The sequence below is a fragment of the Rhodnius prolixus genome, unplaced genomic scaffold, assembly GCF_049639745.1.
Source record: "Rhodnius prolixus isolate KJV_2025 unplaced genomic scaffold, Rpr scaffold_3, whole genome shotgun sequence".
Classification (NCBI taxonomy): Eukaryota; Metazoa; Arthropoda; class Insecta; order Hemiptera; family Reduviidae; genus Rhodnius; species Rhodnius prolixus.
Genome location: NW_027411603.1, coordinates 19546714 through 19573356, shown reverse-complemented (window position 1 = coordinate 19573356; position 26643 = coordinate 19546714). Strand labels below are relative to the sequence as shown.

Below are 26643 nucleotides of genomic sequence, written 5' to 3'. Positions count from 1 at the left end.
TTTTTAGAGAAATGGAGATACCATTCGACCTCGAATGATTTTGAACGTCTAATCTACTTGTAATTCTCAACAATGGGGTAAAAATTTTTTAAAGAAAAGAAATATAAGTCAAAAAATGAACGATTTAAGAAAAAAGAAAAGATAAAAAGGAAGCTGGTCTTGTAAGTATAAGTTTGAAAATCTTGTAATAAATAAATCTCTTTAGAACTCTCAGAGTTAATGGATTTTGCTTGACAATTTCCGTTCACTGTTTGTTTACTGTTTGAATATTGATTATTATCTTTAATACGGAAAGTGAAATAGAACTTCATTTCCTAAAGAATTTGTTTATTAAAAATGTTTACTTCTTCTTTTATATGTATCTAATTCCTTTTCGTCTGGATCAGAGGAAGTTCCTATTAAGTTTAACACATAAAAGTTTTCTCTCTCTATTTCTTAGTAGAACCCAACAAAGAGAAACTATTTATATGTTAGAACTTCTTTGGATTTTCTTTCACAGCTGTCGATTAATTATAATTGCTTAAATCTAAAAAAATATTACTGTTTCTGTATCACAGAAAAGTGATTAATATTGCTTCAATTAGGTATTGGTCTGCGGGTAATCGGTAACGAAGTCACTACGAAAAAGTCGCAACAACAAAACTTACGACACAGTTACTATAAGTGGTACTGCCCAAATTCACTGGGTTGCTGCTAAGATACATACTGCTACATGCATCAGTCATTAGGATATTCAGAGTTAACAGAAGGAACTATGCACATTGATTGAAAAAGGGTAATGCAAGGGAATGTCTTTGTCAATTTACACACGATCTTAGCGATTGGTACTTACCTCGTGAGAGATATGATGATGTAGTATCCTAAGTAAGTAAATAATTACTGACTCCGTGATTACTGAGTCGAAGAACGTTTGACTTTTGGGTCCACTTGGGAGATTTTCCTCACGATCCAAACATACGCCATACACTTTAACATAATAGTGTCCAGTTCTTTGATTCTGACTTTTTTCTTGGATTCGTCCTGGGCTTTAGTTAAGAATTATGATCACTTAGAAATATCATTAAAGACAGAATAATATTTAGAGGAAGCAGATAGTAAGATAATGATGACCGGCTAACTTCAGAACACATGTCTGTAATTGGAGAATGAAAGAAAGCTTTAAATTGAGCCTATCAGTAGCTCGGAAGATATTATACGAGAAGTTTAACTCTTTATATTACAGTTTACGTATAGTTCTGTATTTCTATTAAAGAAAGTGATCGATATTGAGCATAAAAAGAATCAACTTTGCTTAAAAAGTTTTACGGAATTTTTTTTTTTCTTTTTTGTTTTGTTTTGTGAATATTGCGTGAAAAGAAAAAAATACATGCCTAACTTGTGTAGAAGTTGTAAACCCCTATTATTTCAAATCAGTACTAATTTTTTCGTGTACTTCTATGTGTACTGGTCGCGTCAAAGGCAGGAACCGAGGGTTAGATTCCTTGGCAGCTTACCAAACTACATTAAATAAAATCTTTGCTAGGAAAACTAGCCTGGATCGTTACTGTAAATTATGTGCAACCATAAAGACTCAGTCTCAGTTTGGTGGTCCATTCCTAAGTCCAGATATCACATTGTTATTTCATTAAAAATATAAGACAAAAAAATTAGTATTTGTTTACAAATAAAAGGTAACAACCGACATTTCCCATCAATCTAATGTGGGATAACAATTAAAGTGTTCCAAATTGAAAGTGTGGTCACTTACATCATTAAAATAAAACTATACTGAATTATTTTTAATTTCTGGGGATAAAATAGTTAATGCTACTATTTGAGAAGTCAATTAGCTGGAGAGGGATAAGGGGAATGTTAAATGAGCCTTGTTTATTAAAAAATTTCTTAACTGTTTGCTTTTTCATTAAAACAAAATTTATAAAATTTCCTTTTACGTTGAAAATAAAATTATCTCGGTTCTTTATGCATTTCTTTAGCGCGTGTTATTTGATATGAAAAATAAATTTCCTTAAAATTCAGTATGTTGACCACCATTATTATTTATTGCTTTTATTCATCACTTCATTGATTATTTCCGGACAGAAAGGCTTATCTAGCTTGTTATTGATGGAAAAGTTGATGTACAGATCTTTTTTGAAGCAATCATGCTCCATTTTTAATGAAGTTTTTTCTCCCATAGTGCTTACAAAAAAATTTAAAAAACTGTTCGCTTTTCGCTTTGTTTGTACTCCATGAATGATATCTCTTTATCATATCTTCTTGTAAAATCAAAGTAAATAATATTTTAATAAAATTATTAATTAAATCAACGCCGTACGGGAGAGTGATTTTTTTTTTTTTTTTTTTTTTTTTTTTTTTTTTTTATTTGCTCTAGACTCTGACCATATATTTAACGACTGCAATTAGTGACTTTAAAAAAGTTTTAATTAGCAATGAACCTTCTCCTTGCGAAACGATGTGTAAACTTATCGATTTTGTTTAGCTGCTTCTAGTCTGTATGACTCTGAAGTGCAGGCGGTCCTTGCATATTTTGGACGAAAATAAAGTTTTTTCCTTTTAACGTTCAGAGTATATTTCACTTCATTTGAGTTCATTAAAACTGTCATTAGGAGTAAACTTTTTAATAACTATAAAAGTATTGATTAGTCGGTAGTTAATGAATCAATTTGCTTCATATTATTTAATGTCCGACCTGACTAGAAAAGCAAACTAGTTATTTATTTTACAAAATATATGAATCTAGGTAATTGGGTTTCAAGACGGCAAACGATATTAGTGAAGAAGATCGGTTATATTGAATAACCGTTATTTTATTAGTTCTCTTACTAGTTTATAAACATTGTCTTACGATTCTCGAGAGTGAATGAATTCTATTCATTTCTTTGGTTGCGACACTATGAAGGAACTTCAAAACTGATTCGTAGTTTCACTTCCTTAAATGGATTGTCGCTAAAACTTTGCGGTAGATTCGGTGGTCGTAGCTGAATGAGAATATCAATTCCAGCTGAATGGAATGCAATTTTTCTGTTATGAAATGCTCCGCGCAAAACACATAGGTTAAGGATTATGTATTATTATTTAAAATATTAACAATCCATAACTTTAATTAGTTAGCACGTGCCCTTGTAAAGTGTTATATCCGCATTATTATGGTCTTTGTTTACTTTTCGACTACTTTTATATATGTTATAGCAATGTCACTTTTCTTCAGGTGCGCTTGTATTTTGTTACCATAACCTCACATTATTATTATTATTGCTACAAATGTAATATTGAATTTGTACCAGCTTCGAATAACTTGGAAGTTGGGATTCTAGCATACATAAAATTCAATTAGCTCATAGATTTGCCAGTTTCAAAAAAACTAGTTAGTATTTACAAAAAGTGACTATTCCTTCAAATTTGTTTATTACTTTGTTAGTTTAACTGACGATTGTTGAAATGTTAAAGGTCTCGGTTTTGTTTATTTAGTCGATTGAGTTTAACTCAATACAATTGGAGAGTTGGTATAGCCGCAATAAGTTGTGTATTTAGAGGTAGCCGTCGTATAAATCAGTCCAGACGGGCTGATATATCTGCTAAGTTAGGGTGAGAACAAGACGAGGAACAGTATTGGCAAAGGGGAGTATCAGTTCTAAAATGTTCCTTCCTCCACAACCCACAAACTGAACCTTACCCTGCTAGCAAACAGCACCAAACCAAGAAAAATACCAAAGACACCATTTGTCCTCATTTCTTTAGCTACTTACTAACGAGTAAAAATAAGCCCTACTGTGGCTACCTCCGCCATTACCTCTCCGGCGGAACTACTTTCTACCCCATTCATTCACTGTTTGCGAGTTGGAAGTTCCATTTCCCACAGTAGATCCAGCAGACCAAACTCCAATGAAGATATATCAGCAATAATTCTCCTCCGCCTTCCTAATTCTTTTCATTCTTAAAGAGAAATGACCAAACCATCTTGTACCGGGCGTTATACTCTTCTACAGTCCTACCAGCCAGAGGATGTAGCTTTGAAAGAAGGGATTAGGGAACATCATTTCTTTTATATATATATATATATATATATATATATATATATATACCTTTTTTCCTTAAACTTTATAAACATCTTCCAAGGTAGTAAACTAATGTAGATGGGAATTTTCTACCTTCTTCTTGCAGTGGAAGGCATACCCTGGTCCTGTCTCTAATTTCTCTCGCTTTATGGTCTCAGGATTAAGATGAATTATACCATTTGTAATAATTATTTGCTTTGCGATAATGTGTTCTAGTTTAGTAAGGGAATTTTCAAGGATTTCTAGGATTAATTTTTCTTCTTTACTTGGTATATACAATATAAAATTCTTAAAGTGGGCCCTGGTTAAAAGAAAGATAGTTCTCATTTATTTCTATTTTATTTAATTGTGATCAATTTTTTAATTTTGTCGCTTTAAATTCAGAGTACGAGCCATTGAACTCTTCGGGAAACGAACTCTGACTTTTAGCGTGTAAAGATGTACGAGGTCTGTAAATTAAGAATTGAGACTGATTTTTTTAATTTTTTTTATTCAAAAAGAATTACAAGTCTATATTGTCACCATCAAAATCCTACTGAAGCCACACAGTGCTGGAGACGTTTCTTCCATTCCTCATAGCAGTGCTCAAACTCCGAGCTGGTCGGTTACAGCCGTTTGAATGTTTTCGTCTGTCCCAAAATGAGTTCCCTTGAGGTGATTTTTCAACCCCCATTTTCTGGAACGTGTCTTTACCGGTGACGAGTCTTGGGTGTTTGAGTACGACCCAGAAACCAAGTGCCAGAGCATGGAGTGGCACACTTCAACCTCTCCAAGGCCCAAAAAAGCAAGGATGGCGAAGTCGAAGATCAAATGCATGCTGATTTGTTTTTTCGATATCCACGGAATCGTCCACAGAGTTTCTACCTCAAGGTCAAACGGTCAGTCAACACTTTTACCGAGGGGTTCTTGAAAAACTTCGAAAAAGGGTCATTCGTGTGATACCAAACATCAAGAACAAGTGGGTGTTGCATCACGATAATGCTCCTTGTCACAGCAATTTCAATAAACGAGTTTTTGGCCAGTAAAAACATTCCTGTAGCTCCTCAGTCTCCTTATTCGCCTGACTTGAGTCCTTGTGACTTTTTTCTCAATCACCTCAAGGGAACTCATTTTGGGACAGTCGAAAACATTCAAACGGCTGTAACCGACCAGCTAAAGGCTTTTCCAGTATCGGAGTTTGAGCACTGCTATGAGGAGTGGAAGAAACGTCTCCAGCGCTGTGTGGCTTCAGAAGGAAGTTATTTTGAAGGTGAAAATATAGAATTGTAATTTTTTTTGAATAAACAAATTTAAAAAAATCAATCTCATTACTTAATTTACAGACCTCGTACATCTTTACATGCTAAAAGTCAGAGTTCGTTTCCCGAAGAGTTCAATGGCTGCGATTTAATTGGAGTATGAAAGTTGGAGGGAAAATTAAATTTAGAAAGAACCTGGTATCGGAGGCAAACAATAAATGATACTGCGAAATATCGACATCTGGTAGGCTTTAGCAATCCTGGAATGAGAAGCAAAATATTATCGTTGATTTTCTCCGTCGTAGCACCCATGTTTATTGTATCTTGACCTAGATTAATCAGTTGGTTATAGAGATTTCGACTTCTCTACTATTTCCACCCCGCACTGCACTTGCTGACTCATCATATTTTCCTATTCCAGTGTTACAGTAATCAGAACCAATCATTGCATACTCATTAAAACTTTCACATTTTAATCTCACCCCAACTATTGGTCTTAAAACGAGCATTTATTTGAATATAAACGTTAAAAATAAAAAAGATAAACAAGTTTGCTGCAACATAAAATAAAAACGGATATAAATTGGCGTAGATTATTGAAATTTTTGAATCTGTGTATTATATATTTTAATGTGCCGCCACTTATAACGTGTTAGGTCATCGATTTCCAGTAAACGTTCCTGTTAAACTCCTGGAACAGGCAGTATTACCAAGTAGGATTTTTGTGAATGCAATATATTCTTTTTATTGTATGTTATATCGCTAGCACACGGCTTTTTATATTTTATTGATTATACATTTAGATTGTGGGTCCTCTATACATCTGTATATAGTATTGATGCTCTATATTTCTTGTTAATAATAACCTGCGGATTTGTTTGATATTTTTTTTACTAAAAATAATTTTATCTTAACCCAAAAAATAAAAAATAAAATAGAATAAAATAAAGATCTCATCGACGTTTATGTGAGTTACATTCATAAAGAAAATTAGAAAACTATAGAAACAAAATTATACCTTCATAGAAAACTAACATACGAGGGTCGTTTGAAAAGTCCGTGCAAAAATAAAAACTACTTAATTTTTTGGGGTAAACCTTTTTTATTTTTCAACATAGTCTCCTTTTAGGCTTATACACTTCGTCCAACGCTGCTCTAGTTTGTTGATCCCTTCCGAATAATAGGATTTGTCCAAGTCTGAAAAATAGCCATTCGTTTCTGCAATCACCTCCTCGTTTGAATAAAATCTTTTTCCCGCCAGCCATTTCTTCATATTGGGGAACAAATAGTAGTCCGAGGGAGTGATAAGGGTAACCACGTAAGAACGTGGTTTTAACCCGCGGAGAGATAACTTCACTTCAGCACATGCTGAGCGTTCCAATCTCACCCTAAAATAAGGTTTTGATTAACCCCCGGAGAGGTAACATCGCTTCAGAGACATGCTGAGCGTTTCAATCTCGCCCTAAAATAAGAACTAATTATGATTTTGAACAAATTTTGACAACTCCCAAAACCTAAACCATCTTCGACAGATCTTCTGGTCGCTTTTGCTTATAGCCTATGATTTTTTTTTTTTTTTGCTTGCATCAGTGGATATTATCTGAAAACAATTTTTTCGATTACGAATGAAATATACGTAAAAAAACTTAAATTTCACTGCTGTAGCAGTCGAGTTAGTTTTTCCTGATCCAAACATGACAGCAATGGCCGTTGCTCCCCTCATTGGCTTTAATCACCGCTTTAACAAAGATTGTCGATTTTTCTTTGACAAGAAATTAGACTTTAAATAGTTCTTGATTAAACGTTGTCTGAAATTCATGTTTAAATTTCTGTCAGGATATGTTAACTGTAGCATAAAAAAAAAAAAATTAATTAAAAACTTAATTCATGGTTGCTTGATCACGGCTTGCTACGTTCTTTAACTAATTTTACTACTGCTCGTTGTGTTTTAATTAATGAAGGCAAACAAACAAAAACAAAAAAACACTTTTTATGGTGGTATTTTTATTTTTAAGTAAGGCAAGGATATGGACGACTAAACACTGTAAATATTAAATAAATTACAATTTATTAAACAAATACTTATGGAATTACATTGGTTAATTTAGTAATTACAATAACAGTAAGTGGTTTACCTTTACAAAATGGCTTAAATTAAACGTTCGAGTAGGTACACACTAAATCTGTATGTACAAGTATTTAGTATCAAACTTAACGATGAATTATATTGTGTTTGGCATAATAAATGATGGTATTTTGGTTTAGGTCTTTTGATGACTGGTTATTAATTTACATTGTTTCATGTATTTGAAAATTAATTGTGCTTCACATCAAATGATTTATAAATCAGAACAATCCTAAAAATAATAATAATAATAATAAATCCTAAATATAAATATTTTGTCAGGTCATCAGACTTATCTTATCGTTTCACTAAAATACTTAATATTAATTTATTATTAGCATGACTGGCGTTCTGAACGCTTATACCGCTTTGGCCATCAATTCTTTAGCCGGAAAGCGGTAATGAAGAGAAAATTCCTTAATCAGTTATCCTGAGAACCATCATCTGTGCAGGACCTGTGGAAGTAACAGACCGCCAATAAATCAATTAATCCCTTCAAAAAGGTGGATTTTTCTTTCTTTTTTTTTTTAAACAGTTTGAGTAATTAAGTAAGGAGAACCGATAGAAGAATTTCGTTCAATCGTTTTAAAGATTGATTTTTAAACTAATTACTTTTAATTAATTATCTTGCATAAATTAAACACAGGTTTTGTTTAAACAGTTTGCATTTTCATTTAGTTAAATAATAAAGGGTTCAGTGGATTTAAATACTTGACCACTTAAATATGTTCATCTTATGTTTACAAGCCTGTATAATATTAACCTGTGAGTGTTTCTTTCTACACATACGTCATGTTATTAGTCAGTTATACATTTTTTCTTTTTAAAACCATAACTGTTTTTAAAGTAAATTTTTAATGATTACAACCATACTACAGTTGCTAAAGATAACAGTGCTTTGTGTGAAAGATGTGGTGATTTGTTGTCACATGACGTTACTGAGGTTTTAAAAAGGCTGCCGGAGTCAATGCATTAAAGACACCATTAGCACTCATTGCTAAGACGATGTCACTGGATTTCTTGTACCCACACACGTCTCCACTTTCGATTAAACTTTTAAAGATTTTAGCATCCTTTCTTCTGCTGTATAAACTTAAATAACTTCACCACATTTAAAATATGGATGCAGAAATTTGTTGTCATTAAAAACAAAAATGGTATTAAAGAAAAATCTAAGATCCAGTATAAAGATTATTTAAAATAATCAATCAAAAGAGATCGGATTTTTACACTAATCGACCGCATTTTATAAAACAGTGGCCAGATAAGTTTTTTTACTTCTATGTTATTATGGTCACTTATATTCCATTGCATTCAGCCCTATCAATCACTACGAAAGAACCCTTTCCATCTATTATAAAAATATAACGGTTTATTTCTTTTCACAATGGTATAATTTAAAAATTCATGGTTCTTTACGATAATACCCGCTGATTTATTGTACAGTTACAATAAATTATACCATTTTAGTAACATTACAGTAACTTCATTTAATTTTTCACCCTTTGATGTTTAAGCACTTTGACAATTCCTGTTTTTCTTATTGATCTATACAGAATTTTGATGAACAATTGAGTTGTTTAAATAATTTTGTAAGTGCTAAAGAGTAACTAACTATAAAAATCTTGTAATTCACTTTTAAAGTAAATTTTCTCGACGTACGTACTTTGACTTAAATTTTCTCGATGTACGTAAATTTTCTCAGTGTTTCCTCAAGTTATTGTTTTTATTTGGATGCCATCTTATGGATTTATTGGGAACAACTTATTTCTGGTTGATTGCTTCAGAAGAAATTATAACTTCATTTAATTTTTCACCCTTTGATGTTTAAGCACTTTCTTATTGATCTATACAGAATTTTGATGGAAAATAGAAAAGTTAAATAAATACCTAAAAGTGAAGTTCTGTTTGTAAATCTTCCTCTCTAACAACACTCTTCTAAAAATCTTATTGGTTGCCAACTTGATATTATATAATAGATTGTAAGTGCTTTACATTCAAGACTGTCTTGAAAAATGTCAAAACCCAAATTGAAATCTCACTGTCCACATCTTAGATGAAGTAATTCATCATTTCAATCCAACTTTTCTTTATAAATTTAATAAAATTTTAATAAAGTATGTATTACAAATAAATATTAAAGAAAAGTCACAAATAAATCTGTCAATGTAAAGATTTGACAAGAAAATAAGGCTATAAATTACAAGCCGTTATACACGACTGCCACTCACCTCCCGGCCCTTTAACTGTTGTTAGTGAGTCTGCTAGTATACTGTGGCTTCCCTGGCAAATATTATCCAGTTAATGCCAAAATCGTGACCTGACTATCCCATACCCAATCTCTTTAATATTTTTTGTTCTTTGGTAAAATATGTTACAAAATATTCCCTTTATATATATATATGTCCATTTTTAAAGAAAGACTTTTTGTATCTACTTAATTGTTAACCCTTCCTCAATTAGGAAAAAATATTTTTGAAATGAATACCGCAAATAACAAACGACGCCTTCTTGCTAACATGATAACCGAGCGGTTGACAAGAAAACGTACAATGGTACATGGTTCAATTAGCGTTTTACTTTTATTTAATCGCAAAAAAAAGCAACTTTGTGCCGCCGTCTTTTGGTCGCCATAGGTGGTAAATACTTTACTTTAAACGAGGCCTCTGATATGTGACGCTTTCGCTACAATTTTTTGCACTAATTTGTAGTAGTTTTGTGATACCAATTATTAGATGAAAATTATTGGAATATGAGGCGTGAAATTAAATACCAATTTTGGAAAGTAAACGGTAAATGAATTTATGAAAATGGATACATACAAAATAATAAAAAATAGTGAATAAGTAATGCATGATTTTATGGCCAGGCCAGTCTAACTTAAGAACAAGTGTCGTAGACTATTGTAACAAATAACAATAAATTTATTATACTAAAACTTCTAGACCACGACTAGGATATAGAACCCGCAATACATCTCAGCTTTGCCGGTTGCTCTATACCACTCTGCTGCGGCGCTTTATTATAACTCTGCTGTTAAGTTTTAAATGCATGAACAATTTGTTCATTACATATTATAAATTACGAAGTATTTGAATATTTTGTTTATATATTTAATCTACTTCAATTTAACAACTTCACTTGGAAGAAGTTGGCAATTTTTCCTCCGCTACTGTTCTGCATATTACAAAACAGTTGGAAACTCACTTTATACAACAAATAACATTTTCTTTCACTTGTTTTTGATGTATTAAAAGAAAAAATCTGATCTGGTGAATGTCCCTCATCTCGAAAATCGACATGATCCAGTTGGGCACGATATTTGAGGAATGAATGGATTAGTGTTCATGAACAGTACAGTTGCAAGAGGATTTGGCAAGTTTTGGGTTTAGTTAAGCGAAGCGAGATTAGGGATGTTCATATACTAAAGGGATGTTGTGCCGTTTATGAATACCTAAGTTGTTTGGCTAACGCAGATGGAAGCGTTCATAAATGCGATGCAAGACTTTACTCTGTATTCAGTTTATGTTCGGCCATTTATCTTTATCGTAGTAACTTCGTGTATGTCTACCTCGGTGCACGTAAAGCTAAACATTTGTCGTTTAGTATAAAAAATAAAATTAAGCAAAGACTCTTAATAAATTTCAGCTTATTGGCTTAAACAGTATCCAAGTGAGAAAAACCTTACAAAAAAGGGAATATCAGTTTACATGATGACTGCACTTCAAATTGGCTCCCACAAAAACCCTTTTAAGTCGACTGACAAGAAAAAGGGCAAAAAATATTATTGATCATAAAAAGGCGGTGTTTCAAAATTTTTAGGGTGGAATTATTAAAGCAAACTTGATTAAGCAAATTTCATTAAGTAGCAAACAGCAAAATAATTAATTTTTTTCAAATAATACTATAATTAAGTGTACTTCTTCGCCAATTTAAAGGGTGGTCATAACAACGTCCAGCTCAAATTTGCTGATTTTTACTTAAAAATTTGGAGGTAAAGCCAGCGAAATTTATTTATTTATTTGCTGAAACATCTTTACGTTTGCTAAATAAATAGAATTATTAGGTAGCGCTTTGAAACTGAAAGTATTTTACAAATGAATATTCATTAATTCAGACAAAGTTGCTCTCTTCCCATTTTGTACTCAACCCTTCTATTCAATTCGTATACACCAAATAATGGGATTTTAATTGGATTTTGATTTTGATTTCATATACTTGTATTTATTTTATGAATCAAGATAAATTCATTCTGCTTACTTAAGAATAATTTATTTGCCCATCCATTTTATTTTGTTAGTAAAATAAATATTTTCAAAACAAACTCTTTAGAAAAAATAAAAACAAAGCAAGTGAAAGCAGAATTTTTGCATTTTTTGATTCTTTATACTTGAGAAATTAATGTAAAGGCCAAGATCGGAGAATCAGAATCCTTGTTAGTACACTCTCTCCTTCTTGGCGCAAGTTCAAATTTAATGTGTACTTCCGGAATTACAAGAGTGAAAACCTATACTAAAATATTGCGCAAACGCCTCAAAAACGTCAATTTTTTGGTCAAAAATATTGAAGATACCAAATTTTATGGAAGCCAACGTCCTGACGTGAAAATCCGTAACCATCTCTGTGTACTGTTTTATTAATTTCTTCTTCTTTTGTTTTATTCCAGCTTTAGCCATGGTAATTTTGGCCATCTGGCTGCAGACTGTCCAATTTTTATTAGATATAATTCTCTAAGCAAGCTGAGAAAGAAGCAGGGGACATCGCTGTACCGAGGTGTGACTATTAAATAACGAGACTGATGCTGCTACAAAAGAACTATGCATGCGCCAAATCCTAACGACCGACAGATGTGCAGCGTAAAGCCTTCTCTTTCGATTACAGCGTCTCACGTGTTTGTAGAGAAATCAATCTGCCCGGAACCGTCGTTTGTGTTAAGAGGTGTTAGTTTCGTTTTGCCGAAAACATGGTACTACACATACGTATAGTAGAGCAACGAATTGTCGTCAAATTTCGCAAGAAACTGGGTAAAACCGCTACTGAAACTTATCATTTATTAAAAGAAGTTTATGGCGATGAATGTTAAATCACGTGTGCGAGTTTTTGAGTGGTTCAAGCGTTTCCAAGATGGGCGAGAAGACGTCGGAAATTATGACTGCCCAAGGCGCGCTTCCAAGTCCAAAACGGATGAAAATATTGATTATAATTAATCAACAATACTACCGTGAAGTGCTTGCTAAACTCCGTGAAAGAGTAAGGAAAAAACGACCCGATTTGTGGAAGAACAAGTCATGGGTTCTCCATCAAGACAACGCGCCGGCTCACACTGTATTGTCTGTCAAGAAGTTTCTAGCCAAGAACAACATCCCAGTTTTAGGCCATCCGCCTTATTCGCCTGACCTGGCCCCATGTGACTTTTATCTGTTCCCCAAAGTCAAATCTGCATTAAAAGGAACACGATTTCAGTCCGTTGATGCTGTGAAAGAAAAAGCGGCACGCGTCATGCAGGAGCTCACAGAAAAAGACTTCCAGTACTGTTTCGATCAATGGTAAATTCGCATGGATCGTTGTAGGGATTCGGGAGGGGTGTATATTGAAGGTGATAATAACTAATTATGTATAAATTTAAAATGAAATGTTTTACACCATCAGTCTCGTTATTTAATAGCCACACCTCGTACATCACCCTCAACATTGAAGCAGCTGTATACTTGCCACTGTTTTGGGAACACTAAATAACTTTGATAACTAAGTAAAGTAGTATCTGCGCGTTAATTTCCAAAAAAAACAAAAACAAACAAACAAATATATGGCAGGCTTGTTGCGAGAATGGCATATGGTTGATGGAAATGAGAAATTTCAGTGCGAGCTGAAGAAAGAACCGAAATTATCGAGAACATAGCGCTATATAGAGTGAAAATATGGACGATAAATGAAGATCTGAAGGGGAAGCTGAATTCCTCAATTACATGGACCACTGTTTTGAGCCAGTTTATTTTTTTTTTAAATCGAAATTTTAACTTAAATTAGAACTTTGTACAATTTTCCCCTTTTGGGTTATGGCGAATAAACAAAGACCCAAAAGGCACGCATTTAGGAGCAAGAGAAAGAGATAAACGACTATTTCATTGTACTCCGTGCATGACGAAACAAAAATGATCACCGTACTTCCTCCTGAAGGGTGAGAGAAAATAAGGAAGTTAGAAAAGCTCTCGGTTACAATGTAATGAAAGAACAGCGGCTACCATTGGTAAAAAGGAAAGGAAGAAAAGAAAAAGAAATCTGAGTAAATTTTTTAAGAAACTTTTCTTCTATTTTCCTATGAGATGTTCAGGAGAACTATTGACATATATTTATTTTTGCAGAAAGTAGAAAACTAGATATCCCAGGAATAGATCTATAAGACAGTGCGGTCACTTTTCAGTGACAGAAACTGGCCATGTGAAAAATGAGCTTTACATTTGTGTGAGTAAATTGGTTGAAGTCTGTGCAAGGAAGTCTCTTCTTCTTCTTCCACGTGACTTTGCTTTGTCCCTTCTTAGGGTTATAAGGGACAAAATAAAGTTGGAGGAAAAAAAAGGGCAGGAAGCTCTTTTTTCCTTTTGTCTCTATTACTTTACTGTTCTTGGATTTAGGGGGGTTCTATTTGACTTCCTGCATTTTAATAAAAGCATTTTTTTCTTTTTTAAATTTCAGGAAGTAGTGATTATTTCTTAGTGAGCAGAGTGTGCGAGTGAGCAAGAGGAGGAGTTAAGTACCATTTCGCAGCCAGCAGAGATGTTACTAGCAAAATTCCTTAACGGCAAGTTCCAGAATCGGACTACTTAGATCTCAAAAAAAAAGTGAAGGAGATGTTGGGTCAGTCATGGATGCATGCCATCACTGATAATAAGTTAAGAGAGATTAAAAGTGAAATCAATGGATACAGATCCTCTTTTTCGACCTGAATAAACATCGAGAATAGTCGATACTGAGACACCTCCCGAATTGGACATAAAAGTCAGACTTTCAGACATTTAATAACTCGTCAATCACCAACAACTTGCCGATCTTGCGGATATTCTTACTTACCATTAAGTACATTTACTAACTACCTAATCTACAACACATTTGCACGTCATACGGAATGTCTGCACGACGACTCCTGTCACGTTAAAAGAATATTTGTTTTCTTGAGAACCGTTATCCTTTGCAAAATGATTACAAAATGAAACAGACATAGTTCAAATAATACAGGCATACACAAATAAAAGGGGATAGGATCTAGGTCAGGGGTCCCCCACACTACGGCCCGCGGGCCACATGCAGCGGCCCCCTGAGGACATTTATCCGGCCCACGCCGCACTTCCGGAAGAGACATCTCTTTCATTGATGGTCAGTGAGAGAAGCGCTGTATGTGGCTGTGCCGCAAAGCGCTGCGAAAGCTCATGTACAGTACTTCTTCCGATGACGCGGGACGGACGCGTCACAGCTCCTAAAACAGTGTAAAATAACAGAAGTAGGTAGAAAGGCAAAGCACTATAACTAAACCGGACAATGACCATCTTATTAGTCAAAAATAGGTCCATAATTCCCACAGAAATACTGGGCAGATTATTGATTTAAATTTACTTGTTCTTTATTTTAAATATTATATTTGTTCCCGTTTTGTACTTTTTACTTTAAAATAGTTTTTTTTTGTTTATAGTCCTGCCTTCTAACGGTCTGAGGGACAGTGAACTGGCCCCCTGTGTAAAAAGTTTGGGGACCCCTGATCTAGCTGGCTGACTTCTTTTATAAAATATGTATTTTTATTAAAACTTACTAAGTGCATTAAACAGAAAGTATAATTTGAACTTCTTTTAAATTTATTTATTAACATACTAATAATCTAGCTGTACCCGTCCATGCGGTCGTCATTGCTCATCCGCAGCAAAGCAGCAGCAGATCGATTCGGTGATGGCATTCCCAAGTGTTTGAGAATTTTTTTTCGCGATTTAGTGTAGCGTTGCTTTTACTTCCAACAGATAGTGTTTTTACCTGTGACAGAGATGACATCTACATAATAGGTACAAAATACAAAAACATAGGTCAAAAGCAACGTTGTGTCCAAATTTCAAAGCAATCGGTAAAGAACATACGGAGATTTTTTACTTAACAAAGCGAACATTTACATTTTTATTTGTACAGATTAATTAAATTATAAACAAATAAATTAGTCCATTTAGTGTAATAATAGTTCATTATTGAATCCAGCTGCTGACCCTTAGTTTTTCTCTTCCTAGGAGCTTCTTACAGCTCACTGTACGGTGATGAACAGTGTTGTCTGTAACGAGAGAACACTGTCCGGAGGCGGGCAGTGCACTGAAAAAAGCTCCGGGCGCCAATAACCTTAGATGTTGACGCGCCTTAAATCATTAAAATAAAAAAAATAGTGCATTATTCAGCGATTACAGAAAAAGATTATTATTTCGTTAAATCTCTTAAATCACAGTGGACTGCCAATTGGCTAATCTTCCCATATTTATGGGGGTGGCTATTCTTCCCATAAATAAAAATGTAAATGTTCGCTTTGTTAAGCATAAAATCTCCGTAAGTTCTTTACCAATTTCTTTGAAATTTAGACACAACGTTGCATTTGACCTGTATTTGTATTTTGTTAATTTTCAGTCACGGATATTGTAGGAAATAAGTCAGTTTCTTCGAGGCTATAGCTTCAAAGAAATGCAACACTGGAATAGAAATAAATAAAAAAAAAACTATTGAAATGAACTAGGAACATTTTCACTAATACACAGGGTGATTCAGATAATTGGAGCCTCTAACTTATTGGAAATAGGGAACAGGGCAACATTTTGCTTCAATGATGTAATAATGTTAATTAGCACAATTAAATTTTAATACGAAATGAATGATTACTGGACTTCCTGCCCAATTTCGAAAAGAAAGTCTATCTATAACAATGTTTTATATTAGTGTAAAATTTAATCGAAATATAATTTTAAAGATATTTTTAATTATCTCTGATAATAATAAAAATAGAAATATAAAATTTTTGTCCGTTACTCTGACAATTGGAGTAACAGGCCAGCAAGCTACTCCTGGGTGTTGAACACTTAGAAAGGTGCATTGGTAACCTGAGAATAAGGAAATTTATATTAATTACGGTTCAGTGAAATTTAATGCAGCGTTCGTGAAATTTCATATTACTGGATTTGGTATTTCTATCAAGAAAGCATTTGTGATTTAATGCATTGTTCTCATATACAATTGTTCCCAGGATTTTGGATAATCTGGAGATTAGAACTTTAGTTCAACCACACAAACTCCTAGTTTAACCATAATTTATAGATTTACTGATTTTAACAAGAATTTAATTTGTTAATAAACTCGAGAGTACATGTTGAAATAGATTTTTAGTTTCTCGTGCTGTTTTTGTTGGTTTCTTTTGTATTGTGATTTATTAATGATGGCAAGTATTTGACCGATTTCACTCCGTCAGCCAAACAAGTAGTTTTGTTATCTTTAGTTAATGACTTTTGACAAACACTCTTCAATATACATGCGTGTATATGAAGCATCTGTCAGAAAAATAGATGTTTCATGTACTTATTGACAAATATACTTTTTCAGGTGTATCACTTGAAGTCATTAGCGCCAGGTGCTTTTTTTTAGTGTACTGCTCTCGTTATGACAACCCTCACCACTACCGTAAGTCTGCTAGGAAGATAAACTCTAATGGCCGGCAGCTGTGTTCGTACTCGAGATCTCAGCATGGGAATCCAGTATGCTAACCAGTATGAAGATAGTTCTTTTATTACATTTAAACATTAAGGGTTGCCTTCATCAGTTTGTTGTTGAACTGATATCAAAATGTAGGGCCCGTTTTGCAGTAAGAGCTATAAAACTAGAGAGGTGCTCTCTGTGTAATTCTAATGATCGAGCGGGCTTATACCACTTTTTGGGCGAGTGTTCTCTTCTGTCGGAACTCAGGCTACTGTATTTTGGCAATGGTTTCCTTAAAAAAGGGGAAATTTTAAATTATTTAAATGACAAGGTTTCATGCCGCGTCTTGATTTCTTATGCCCGCCATGCCTGGAAAATAAGATTTGAATGGATTTCAGACATATCTTAGTATTTTTTAATCTTTTATTTAATTTTGTTTTGTTTTTATATTTTGCTTTATAAATTTATTTAATGGATTTTCACATATGTATGGTAATTTGTCTTGGTGTGATTATACTCGTATTTAGGTATATTGATATTATTTTTAATTTGATTCAAGTGGTTCTTTTTATTTATTTATTCAGTTTTTCCTTTTTCTTATTCTTCTATTTATTTTTTTTTAAATTTTATTTCAAGTGATATTATATTTTGTTATTGCTTTTGTTTCTGTAATCAGACGGCTATTTGCCATGCTTTTAATACTTGTTCACCTTTTTCAGTTTTGTTCTTTTCAATACTTAAGTTTTATTTTCGTTGTTCATTTATTGTTTGTATATTAAAAAAAATATATATATATTAATATTATTATTATAAAACTAGCGACTTCAGCCACCAAACATCGTGCTCGAACCTAGATTACGATCATGATCTAGTAGTTCTGTGGATAATCCATACAGTTTGGTAGCTGCCAAACATTTCGTCCCGTATTGTTCTCGTTTTTCACTGTGGCTGCGGTACTTGAAGAAATAGAAAGTGACTGTGACTCATAGGACAAAATAATAAAAAAATTACAGGTCAACTTATCCGAGAAACTAAAAATTTAAGATTAAAAAAAAAAGATATATACTTTTTGTTTTGTTTATTTTTAATAAAATTAATAAGGGAAAGAATTAGTACTCTGGCTAGCGCTCGTTCCCAGGTGGAGATCTCGTATTCGCGAGCAGCGACTTGTGCTCCCTTGCCAGGAGACTCTTTTAGCTCACCATCTGCCTGCAATGAAAGAAAACCGGAAGCCACCCTCCTGCGGTGCCCTAAAATAGACTCAGATTTTAGATATTGACATCTTTTAATGAAAAATAATGAAGTGTTCAATTTGCTAATATTTGTACTCTTCTGACGTTGAAACAAATGCTCAGATGGAAACTAATTTCGAAAATTTATAAGATTGCGGTACTTATTCACTATAAGATTCAGTTTTCAAGTTCATTTTTTAATGCATCAATTATTCAAAACTACTGGATTGATTGCATTTCTGAGAGAAGGCTATATATACCATAACTGATTTACATGCAGGATGTAAATTGTGTTACTATAAATCAATAATTCACAATCACAGTCTAGTCAATTTATTTTATACACACTAGAGGTGTTTGCTCTGCAGGATAGATATATTACACTTTTATTCTGCAAGTTTATCTTTATTATTGCCAACTTGAGAAAACTAAAGTATAGAGTGCGAATGGAGAGAGATCGTTCTTAAACTATATGATTTACTCTACCTAAAGGGTTGGAGGATTTTGTTGATAGCACCCAGAAGGTCTCTAAATCTGTATGATACTTGAGCTACTCCACGCGCCAATATTAGAAAGAGTCTCGAGTAAAGCATCAAGCAGAAAAAGAGATGAATGAAAATTTAGGGATGCATTAAAAAAAAAAAAGGAATAGCGAGAACCAGTTGGTTGGGTATTAGGATCGGGGAGAGGTAAGAAAAATGTGGAGAATGTAGATAGAGTGATGGTGATGGGCTATAGTAGACGGCGTACAGGATAAGACGTAGACCGGGTGTGGGAACTAAAAGGAAAGAGGCTATTAGCCTGAAGGCGAGGACTCTTCAGCACAGTTTGTGGAGCATGGGAAGTAGGCACTTAGAGTTGGCTTAATACTGGATATATGGGGCGGTATTTAAGTTTGTAAGGCAACTTTGTGCGGCAAGGATGGTGGTGTGGCCGAGAGCTGTTGCCGCCTCCATGTTGTGGAGCAGCTTGTCCCTCGGGCCACCTTGCACCATAAACTAGGTCATACATGCTCGAACCAGCCTTGTTGCGCCTACTGCCTTAAAACTTAGTTACGATAGATTGTGAAAAAAATAATTTCACTCTGTTCTTTAATTGGAAAAGCAAATGCTTTCATTTGTAATTTGTTTAATGTAAAAACTTTATTTGTCTTGAGTATAAGGTAATTAATGTTATTACGAGATAATATAATTAATTCAAGTTGGGTCAACATCAAACGTTATTGGTGACTGGAAACATCATTATTATCTATATCGTATTTGAACTCAAATTTAGTTTTGCAAGCACTTCACTCATCTAGTCTTTGGCTTAAGAACTTTTTGACCATTCTAATTGTGTAAAATTTGATAGACTTCTTTTGAATGTTTTGTATGAATGACAGATATGGAATATTTACCGCTTTATAACTTTTGTGCTTAAATTTAAGGCGCTACTTTCTTAAGATTGCTGGTCATTGTAATTATAACTTTAAGGGACTTAGTATGGATGTTTTACTTTTATAGTTTTTCTTTTGTATCTTTATATAATGTGTTTAGTCTGAATATTGCAGGTCTCACTCCCTTGCTGTAAGAGTACGTATGTACATTTAAGTTGTAAAGTGAAGTAAAAGTGATTGCCTATTTTTTCAGGCGGGCTTTACGTCCAACTACCAATTAGGTGTCGTGGACGGAGACGACTAGCAAACATACTTTACTGTGAATTTCTTTTATAATCTTTAAATAAAATCCAAGGCCTAAGACCGGAAATCGAACCCAGTACCACAATGCATATTAGCTTTGCGGGTCTCGCCTCTAACCGCTCGGCTACCGTGAAATAGTCAATAAATAATAATATTAATGTAATAAACTTCTACATGATAATGTAGAGACAGTTCAAGTGATTTCAAATGGGGCAAAAGATTGCTTGGAAGAGATAAGCAGCGGAACGATTCATGCACTATGCAGCTTCCAAATCCGTTTAATATTTGGTGAAAGCTCTCCTTACTTCCTCACTTTATTCCTCTCAGCGGCTTGTAAGTTTGAGCTTATTTGGTTCCGGTCAAATAGTTAAGTAGACAGTCTCTTTGCTCTTATTATGAGAAGGTTGTTCGGCCTATTGCAGTGTTTTGGTGTATCAGTGATCAGCGTCTCATCATAATAGAACCTTGCCTTTATTCTACCACAGGGCTTGATTTTATTCATAAATGGTGTCTTTTCTTCCAGAAGTTCATGCTTCGATACAGTTTTCGGTAGATTATTTTTGCAGCTTGATTCACTTTAATCAGGTTCGCACAAATTCCTACGTCATGATAGATTATTTCCGAATTTTCCCGTGCAATTTGTGCTCTTGTCATCTCGTGCTGATCTTTATTTTATCTTACCATTAATTATTATTATTTTTATTTTAAGAACACCAATATCCTGCTTTCCGAAAACCCTTCTAAGCACATTTCGAACAATATAAACAGTTCTATTTGTTCTATCCAAATCGTCTCGGAAAGACAATTTTATTTGTCATGAAAACACATGAATAATAGTTCTCTTCGGCTGTCTCTTCATGGCTGGTCGTGCCAGAGATCGTGGTTAGTGAACTCTGTCGGCAATTAGTAGTTTTAGGCGGCATTTAGATTTTCTATTCTTCTTTTATTATGTGCGTAGAAGCAAAAGAGGTGTAAAAAGAATAGGGCTAAGTACCGGAAGGTATGGTTTGTAGGAAGGTATTTTAGGTGATTACGTAGGTGAGAGTAAAATGGTGTTAATGCACTGACAGTAACATTTCCGAAATAAAAACACCAAATTGGTTTATCAGCATAGAAAAAGAAACATAAAAAATAGCACAAAGTATAATTTCCACATGAATAGTAGTCCTGCCAACTAGCACATCTCTGTAGCATATCAGAACCAATGATGAGAACACATTCATTGTTTCTATTTCCAAAAGTTAATAATGATATTTTGTGTGTTACAGGTTAGGATGTGACGAGATGGAAGATTGAATACAAGAAACAAACCTCCAGTTTTCTGGTTGAATGCGAATTATGAAGAAACGTGCTTGCAGATCACGTTACCATCATAATGTGATCTTCTGACAGAGTAGAACAGATATGGACAGCCTATCTATTTGCCTGATCCTCGTCTTAGCCTCTCTGTTTAGACCTGGCGACGGTGGTGGCACATTAACACGTGTGGTTAATACCAGATTTGGAAAGATACAAGGTTTTATAAGGCCAATGGGATCAGGCCGTCATCTTAAGCCAATTGAAGTTTACCTAGGAGTGCCGTATGCAACTCCGCCAACTGGGCCTAACAGATTCAGCCCTACCAGAACTGCTGCTCCTTGGGATGGTATTAGAATTACGGATAAGTTTGAGCCGGTATGTCCCCAAAAGTTACCTGATATACGTAATGAGAGTGCTGCACTGGAAAGAATGCCGCGAGGAAGACTGGAATACTTGAAGAGGCTTCTACCATATCTGAAGAATCAAAGCGAGGACTGTCTTTATCTGAACATTTACGCTCCAGCACAAGGTGAGTTGTCATTTATTAAAATTATTTATATTGGTGACAAAGAGCATGCATTTTTAATTGAAAAATATTGCACTTGCAATTATCTAGTCAAAATTAAGCTATTTATCGTAGCTTGCCTGTACCAAAATAAAGCGAGCAAACAGCTCTATTTGTCTGCTCCTGTCGCTCATCCACTTAATATCAAGTTAATATTTCGTAATGAGTTGAGCGCTGTAATGAGATGCATGAAATTAAGCGTCAAGCCTAACATGGTTGGACGATGGCACCAAAAGCCAATGACAACCAGGATTGTTCATTAAATAGTCAGGCTAGCCCTGAAAGCGATTTAAGTGAAAATAAAACTTAAAAGAATTGTGGGTTGTGATAAAAATAGGGAAATCCTAATGAAGAAATAAATAACAAATACCTTCAAGGATTCTTTATATTATCCAATACAACCCCAGTGGTTATTAAAACTAGGGCATTAAGAGGTAATGAACTTTTAGAATTACTTGTGTATCCTTAATTTTAAAGTGCATTAAAATTTTTCTTCAGCAACCTTCCCAATCCGGTTATCTTAGAGCAGCAACGAAAAACTAACGCTAAAGGAACAGAGAATTATTCTATTTTTGTAAATAATGTCTGGAAAAATGTAATTACAATTACATACAAAATTTATACTGAGAACTGGTTGCCAACAAAAGTAATATTTTAATCCATCGCAATCATGTATGCAAGGCTAAACAGGCAAATAGCTAAGTTAAACACCAAACAACATTGTGAATATCAAAGTTCTAAAAGTTTGGTTAAACAATAAAACATCTACAGAGATGTTTATACAGCCACGACCAAACAGTCATGTTTTCATCGCCCTCGCTAGTTTTTTAACTCAAATAATAATGATCAAGTTATTTATGTGAAGTAGAGCGTCTGCGCAGAGTTTTAACAACTAGGGGAGAAAACGTGATGAAGTGCTGCAATGTTATGTGTACATAAATAACATACCTAAACGTGTGTAATGACGTGTTCACAAGAGAACACAAGTGTTATAGAAAAGAAAGCATACAAATTTCTTTAATTTTCCATTTGAATTGTTTTATAAAATTCTTAAATATTTCATGTACAAGTTTACCGGACAGAATCAAAATTATAAACATCATATTGCCTTATTTATATTCTCTGACAGGGTCTAGCAAAATAGTTTTACAGGGAGTATTATTAGTAAGAAATAAAACAATTAGCAAAAAAAGTTACGCCATAACCGGTTTTTGTTTGTAATAAAAGTAGGATTGGTCTAGGAGAGCAATATATTAAATGTAACTGCGCCATAGGTTAGAATTGCCAGCCAACTTATATTATGCGGAAAGAAACCCTTTCAACTCTTCTCTCAGTAAATGTTTTGAGTATAAGCCAAAAAATGTCAGCAAAAAATATTATAAGCCTCTCCAAAAAAATTAATTAAATTCGTTACTATAGAAAGAGAAATCATGTGAATTCTCATGCTCTCTCTCTTAGCACAAATAGCAATGGTTAAAGTTTGGAACTCCAAATTTTTGTGACATTTATTTCTTCCCAACATTGTAAAACCGGACTTCATAGTTAAAAAGGGAAATCTAGAACAATCCCTTCCTCTAGTATTACTAGTATCTCAAAACCACTTCTCAACTAGTAGTAAAGTAATGCCTATAATTTTCAGGTTTACACAACACACAGATATTCGAGAAACATTTCAATGAATTTCGAGATCATTTCAGAAACCTGAAATGAAGAAGTTCTGTTCTAAACATTCTTCTAGATTGTCTATTTTGAACATTCTTTAGGTTTGTCCACGATTGTTTGTCTAATATGAAAATAACCCTAATATGTTCGAGTACCAGTAATCAGAACAGGGCGGAATCTTCTTTTATGGATTGAAAATAAATTGTACTGACATGGATAATCCGTTACAGCTAATGTTCCTTCAAATTCGAAATTGATTCCACTCGATTAACTCAGGTATTTTGCTTCCGCTTTTTATGGATCATTTCCAAAAAATGATCACGTTTAATTTTATATCAGCTGACCGTTCAGTTTTTCTTTATTATTAGCATAAAAACCACTCTTCGTATGTAATCAATAAAACATAATTTTTAAACAACATAATTTGAAGTTAAAACCAACATGATATCCAATAATAATTATTTGCCCAGCAACTGGTTGCATTTACTATTGACTTTATTAAGCAAACACATTCATGTTTATAGAAGCTATTTGATTAATCTCTGGGCTATTTGACAACATCCTACTCTTCATTAGTTTAAATAATATTAAATTTTAGTAAATAGTGATTTATTTAACTTTTATTTATTATTTTTTGGTATATGTAAAGCAAAAAACTTTTTAATTTTTGCTTCATGTTTCACCTGTTACTTTTGTTTTTCAGTTTGCTTAAAATTACCGTCGATATTTTTTATTAATTATTTAAAATCACTCCGATGAATTAGAAGCTTTTTATTTTCACTTCAAATTTGAATTTCCCACAAAATAACTTTTTAATACCCTCAACTTTTTTTTAAAACTTAATGATATCCGGTTCTACAACAACACCGTGCCAAGACTATTTAGCGCTCAGAGACGCCCTAAGTTCGCCAAAGACATATCATCAACTGACTTGACTAGCCCTCGCTTCACATCGCCCGAACTGAGATAGCAGATATTCTAGTCAAGAAACACAGCTCGAAGAATTAGTCTTCCTGGCTAACTCTGTTTGTGACATAGGAAGAACGCTGGACGTAGAGTCCTCTCGACTGCCGCCAATAGGGGTTTTAAGAGGAAAAGGCAGGAAATATCAAACAAAGTGCAAAACAACAGCTAGAACTACTGTCACGATATAAGTATCTTGAAACAATATAAGTATCTTGAATAATTCTAATTTGGCTACAAAAACAATATTATCGCACGATTTTTAATGATAAAGTAAAGAATAAAATAGTAAGTTTTATCGTTAACCTTATTGTAATTATTAAATTTTAAAATTTCATTATTGTAAAAGACTATTGTAAAAATATTCCAAACTTTTTCTGCTTCTAGCCAACAAATGCCAAAAGCTTTAGAATTAAGCTACCATTTCCTTAAATTCCTAACATAGCAGAAGTTATGTGCTCTAGTTTCTCATGAAATTCTAGAGTAGACAAAGACTATTTTATTGAATAAACCTTCACTAGAACTTAATTTGTTTGTTAACAAATATTTACTACTTTTTGTTGTATAAACTTCTTTGTTTGTTGTTGATTTTCCAGAAATATGTATAAACAATTTACTACTAAGGTTATTGTAAATAAACTGTGATAATTTTAAGTATGTAAATTAATTTGTCTGGATCAGTAGTCCAATTTTGGTACTAGTTTATATTGTGCAAAACGATGTGTTGTGTAATGAATTTAATCACAAAATGCAAGTTCAGCATTGGTTACTGCCAACAACATGGGTTTTGGTGCTGGTCTATAAGTGTATACTTTATTCGTGAAATCTTCATGTTTCTTTTTTTTATTCTTTCATTATGAAATTGTTTAGCCTGTGGGATATAGCTGTCCAATCTACTCACCTGATGACGCCCAGAATATTAAAACGCTATAAAATATTCTTGAGATTATTTGTACATTTACTCGCTGCTGTGAACTTAGATATTTATACTTGCATGAAATTTAGTTCAACTTGATGTTGAACTCTGAAAAAATATTCATTTTTGAAATATATTCATTTAGCAGTATCATTTTAAGGCATCTGTAAAACAAGATGTCCTGATTTATCCCTTTCTTTTTTTTACAGTCTTTTGGGTGAAATTAATCGCATTCACCCAATCATCTGGGTCATTTCGCAGGGTGTCTTCATTGAAGTAAAGTAACACGCTAAGTTTTCTACACCATAAAACATAAAATATTAAGCCATTAGTTAACTCAGCATACTTCCTTATAGAGCTTTGTGACTTATACAAAGCTCCTATCAAGGTTGCTTCCTTTGCTGAATTTAGGTAAATTTTGGTAAACAGATCCTATCCAACATTGCAACTATTTGGCAAACCATTTTCAAAGAGCGTAGTGTTTTTTATTTGTACAAATTCCATGGAAATCAGCTTATTCTTTTAGGATTTCTTTAAACAGTATTTACGTTTGCAAATTACCTTTTGCAAACGCACTACCTTTTGCTATGAATATTAAATTTTCTTTACTTTTTATTTCCGACACGGAGATAAGTTTTTTTTTTTTTCTTGTCTGTGCTTTTTACCTTATTCTTTTCTTAAAACCCTTGATAGCCGTTGAGTGTTCTGAATAATGCAATGATACTTCTCTGTATACCTGAATTGTTACTTTTATCTTCCTATATTGCTACAGAACCAGGTCCAATTTATAACGTGGAATTCTGTATTGCCCCTTTTCCTAACTAATCTATTGTTATTATCAAATCCAAGTTTTTCCAGCGAACAATCCTTAAATTTCTTTCTGTTTCTAGCTCAAATAATTAGTAACGCCAATTACAATAGTTTTCATATTTAATTATTAATAGTAAAATCTTTGCAACGGTCCGATTTTTTTTACGATTAGATAATTGTTTTTCATGATGTTTAGAATTTCAGGGGCTTAAAAATCTTAGGGAAAATAGATTTATCTTGGAAATGTTTTTATAATAATTTTAGATTCTCTTAAATTGATTGAAATTATGTTTAAATAAAAATCCAATAATATTTAAAGCTTTGCTGGAGACCCACAAAATAAATTATTTATGATTAGTTAAAAAAAAAATTATCTAATGAACTTTTTAGTAATAAAA

At 33.4% G+C, this 26643-nt stretch overlaps 1 protein-coding gene across 1 annotated transcript in view; it reads left to right on the top strand.

Moving 5' to 3' along the window:
* LOC141452377 (neuroligin-4, X-linked-like) overlaps window positions 1-26643 on the top strand; it is a 673353-nt gene that overhangs the window by 389562 nt on the left and 257148 nt on the right. The window contains exon 13 of the mRNA XM_074124433.1: window positions 21299-21858. Within this exon, the coding sequence (XP_073980534.1) occupies window positions 21435-21858 (424 nt within the window). The 5' untranslated portion in view covers window positions 21299-21434. The remainder of the gene's footprint in view (window positions 1-21298; window positions 21859-26643) is intronic.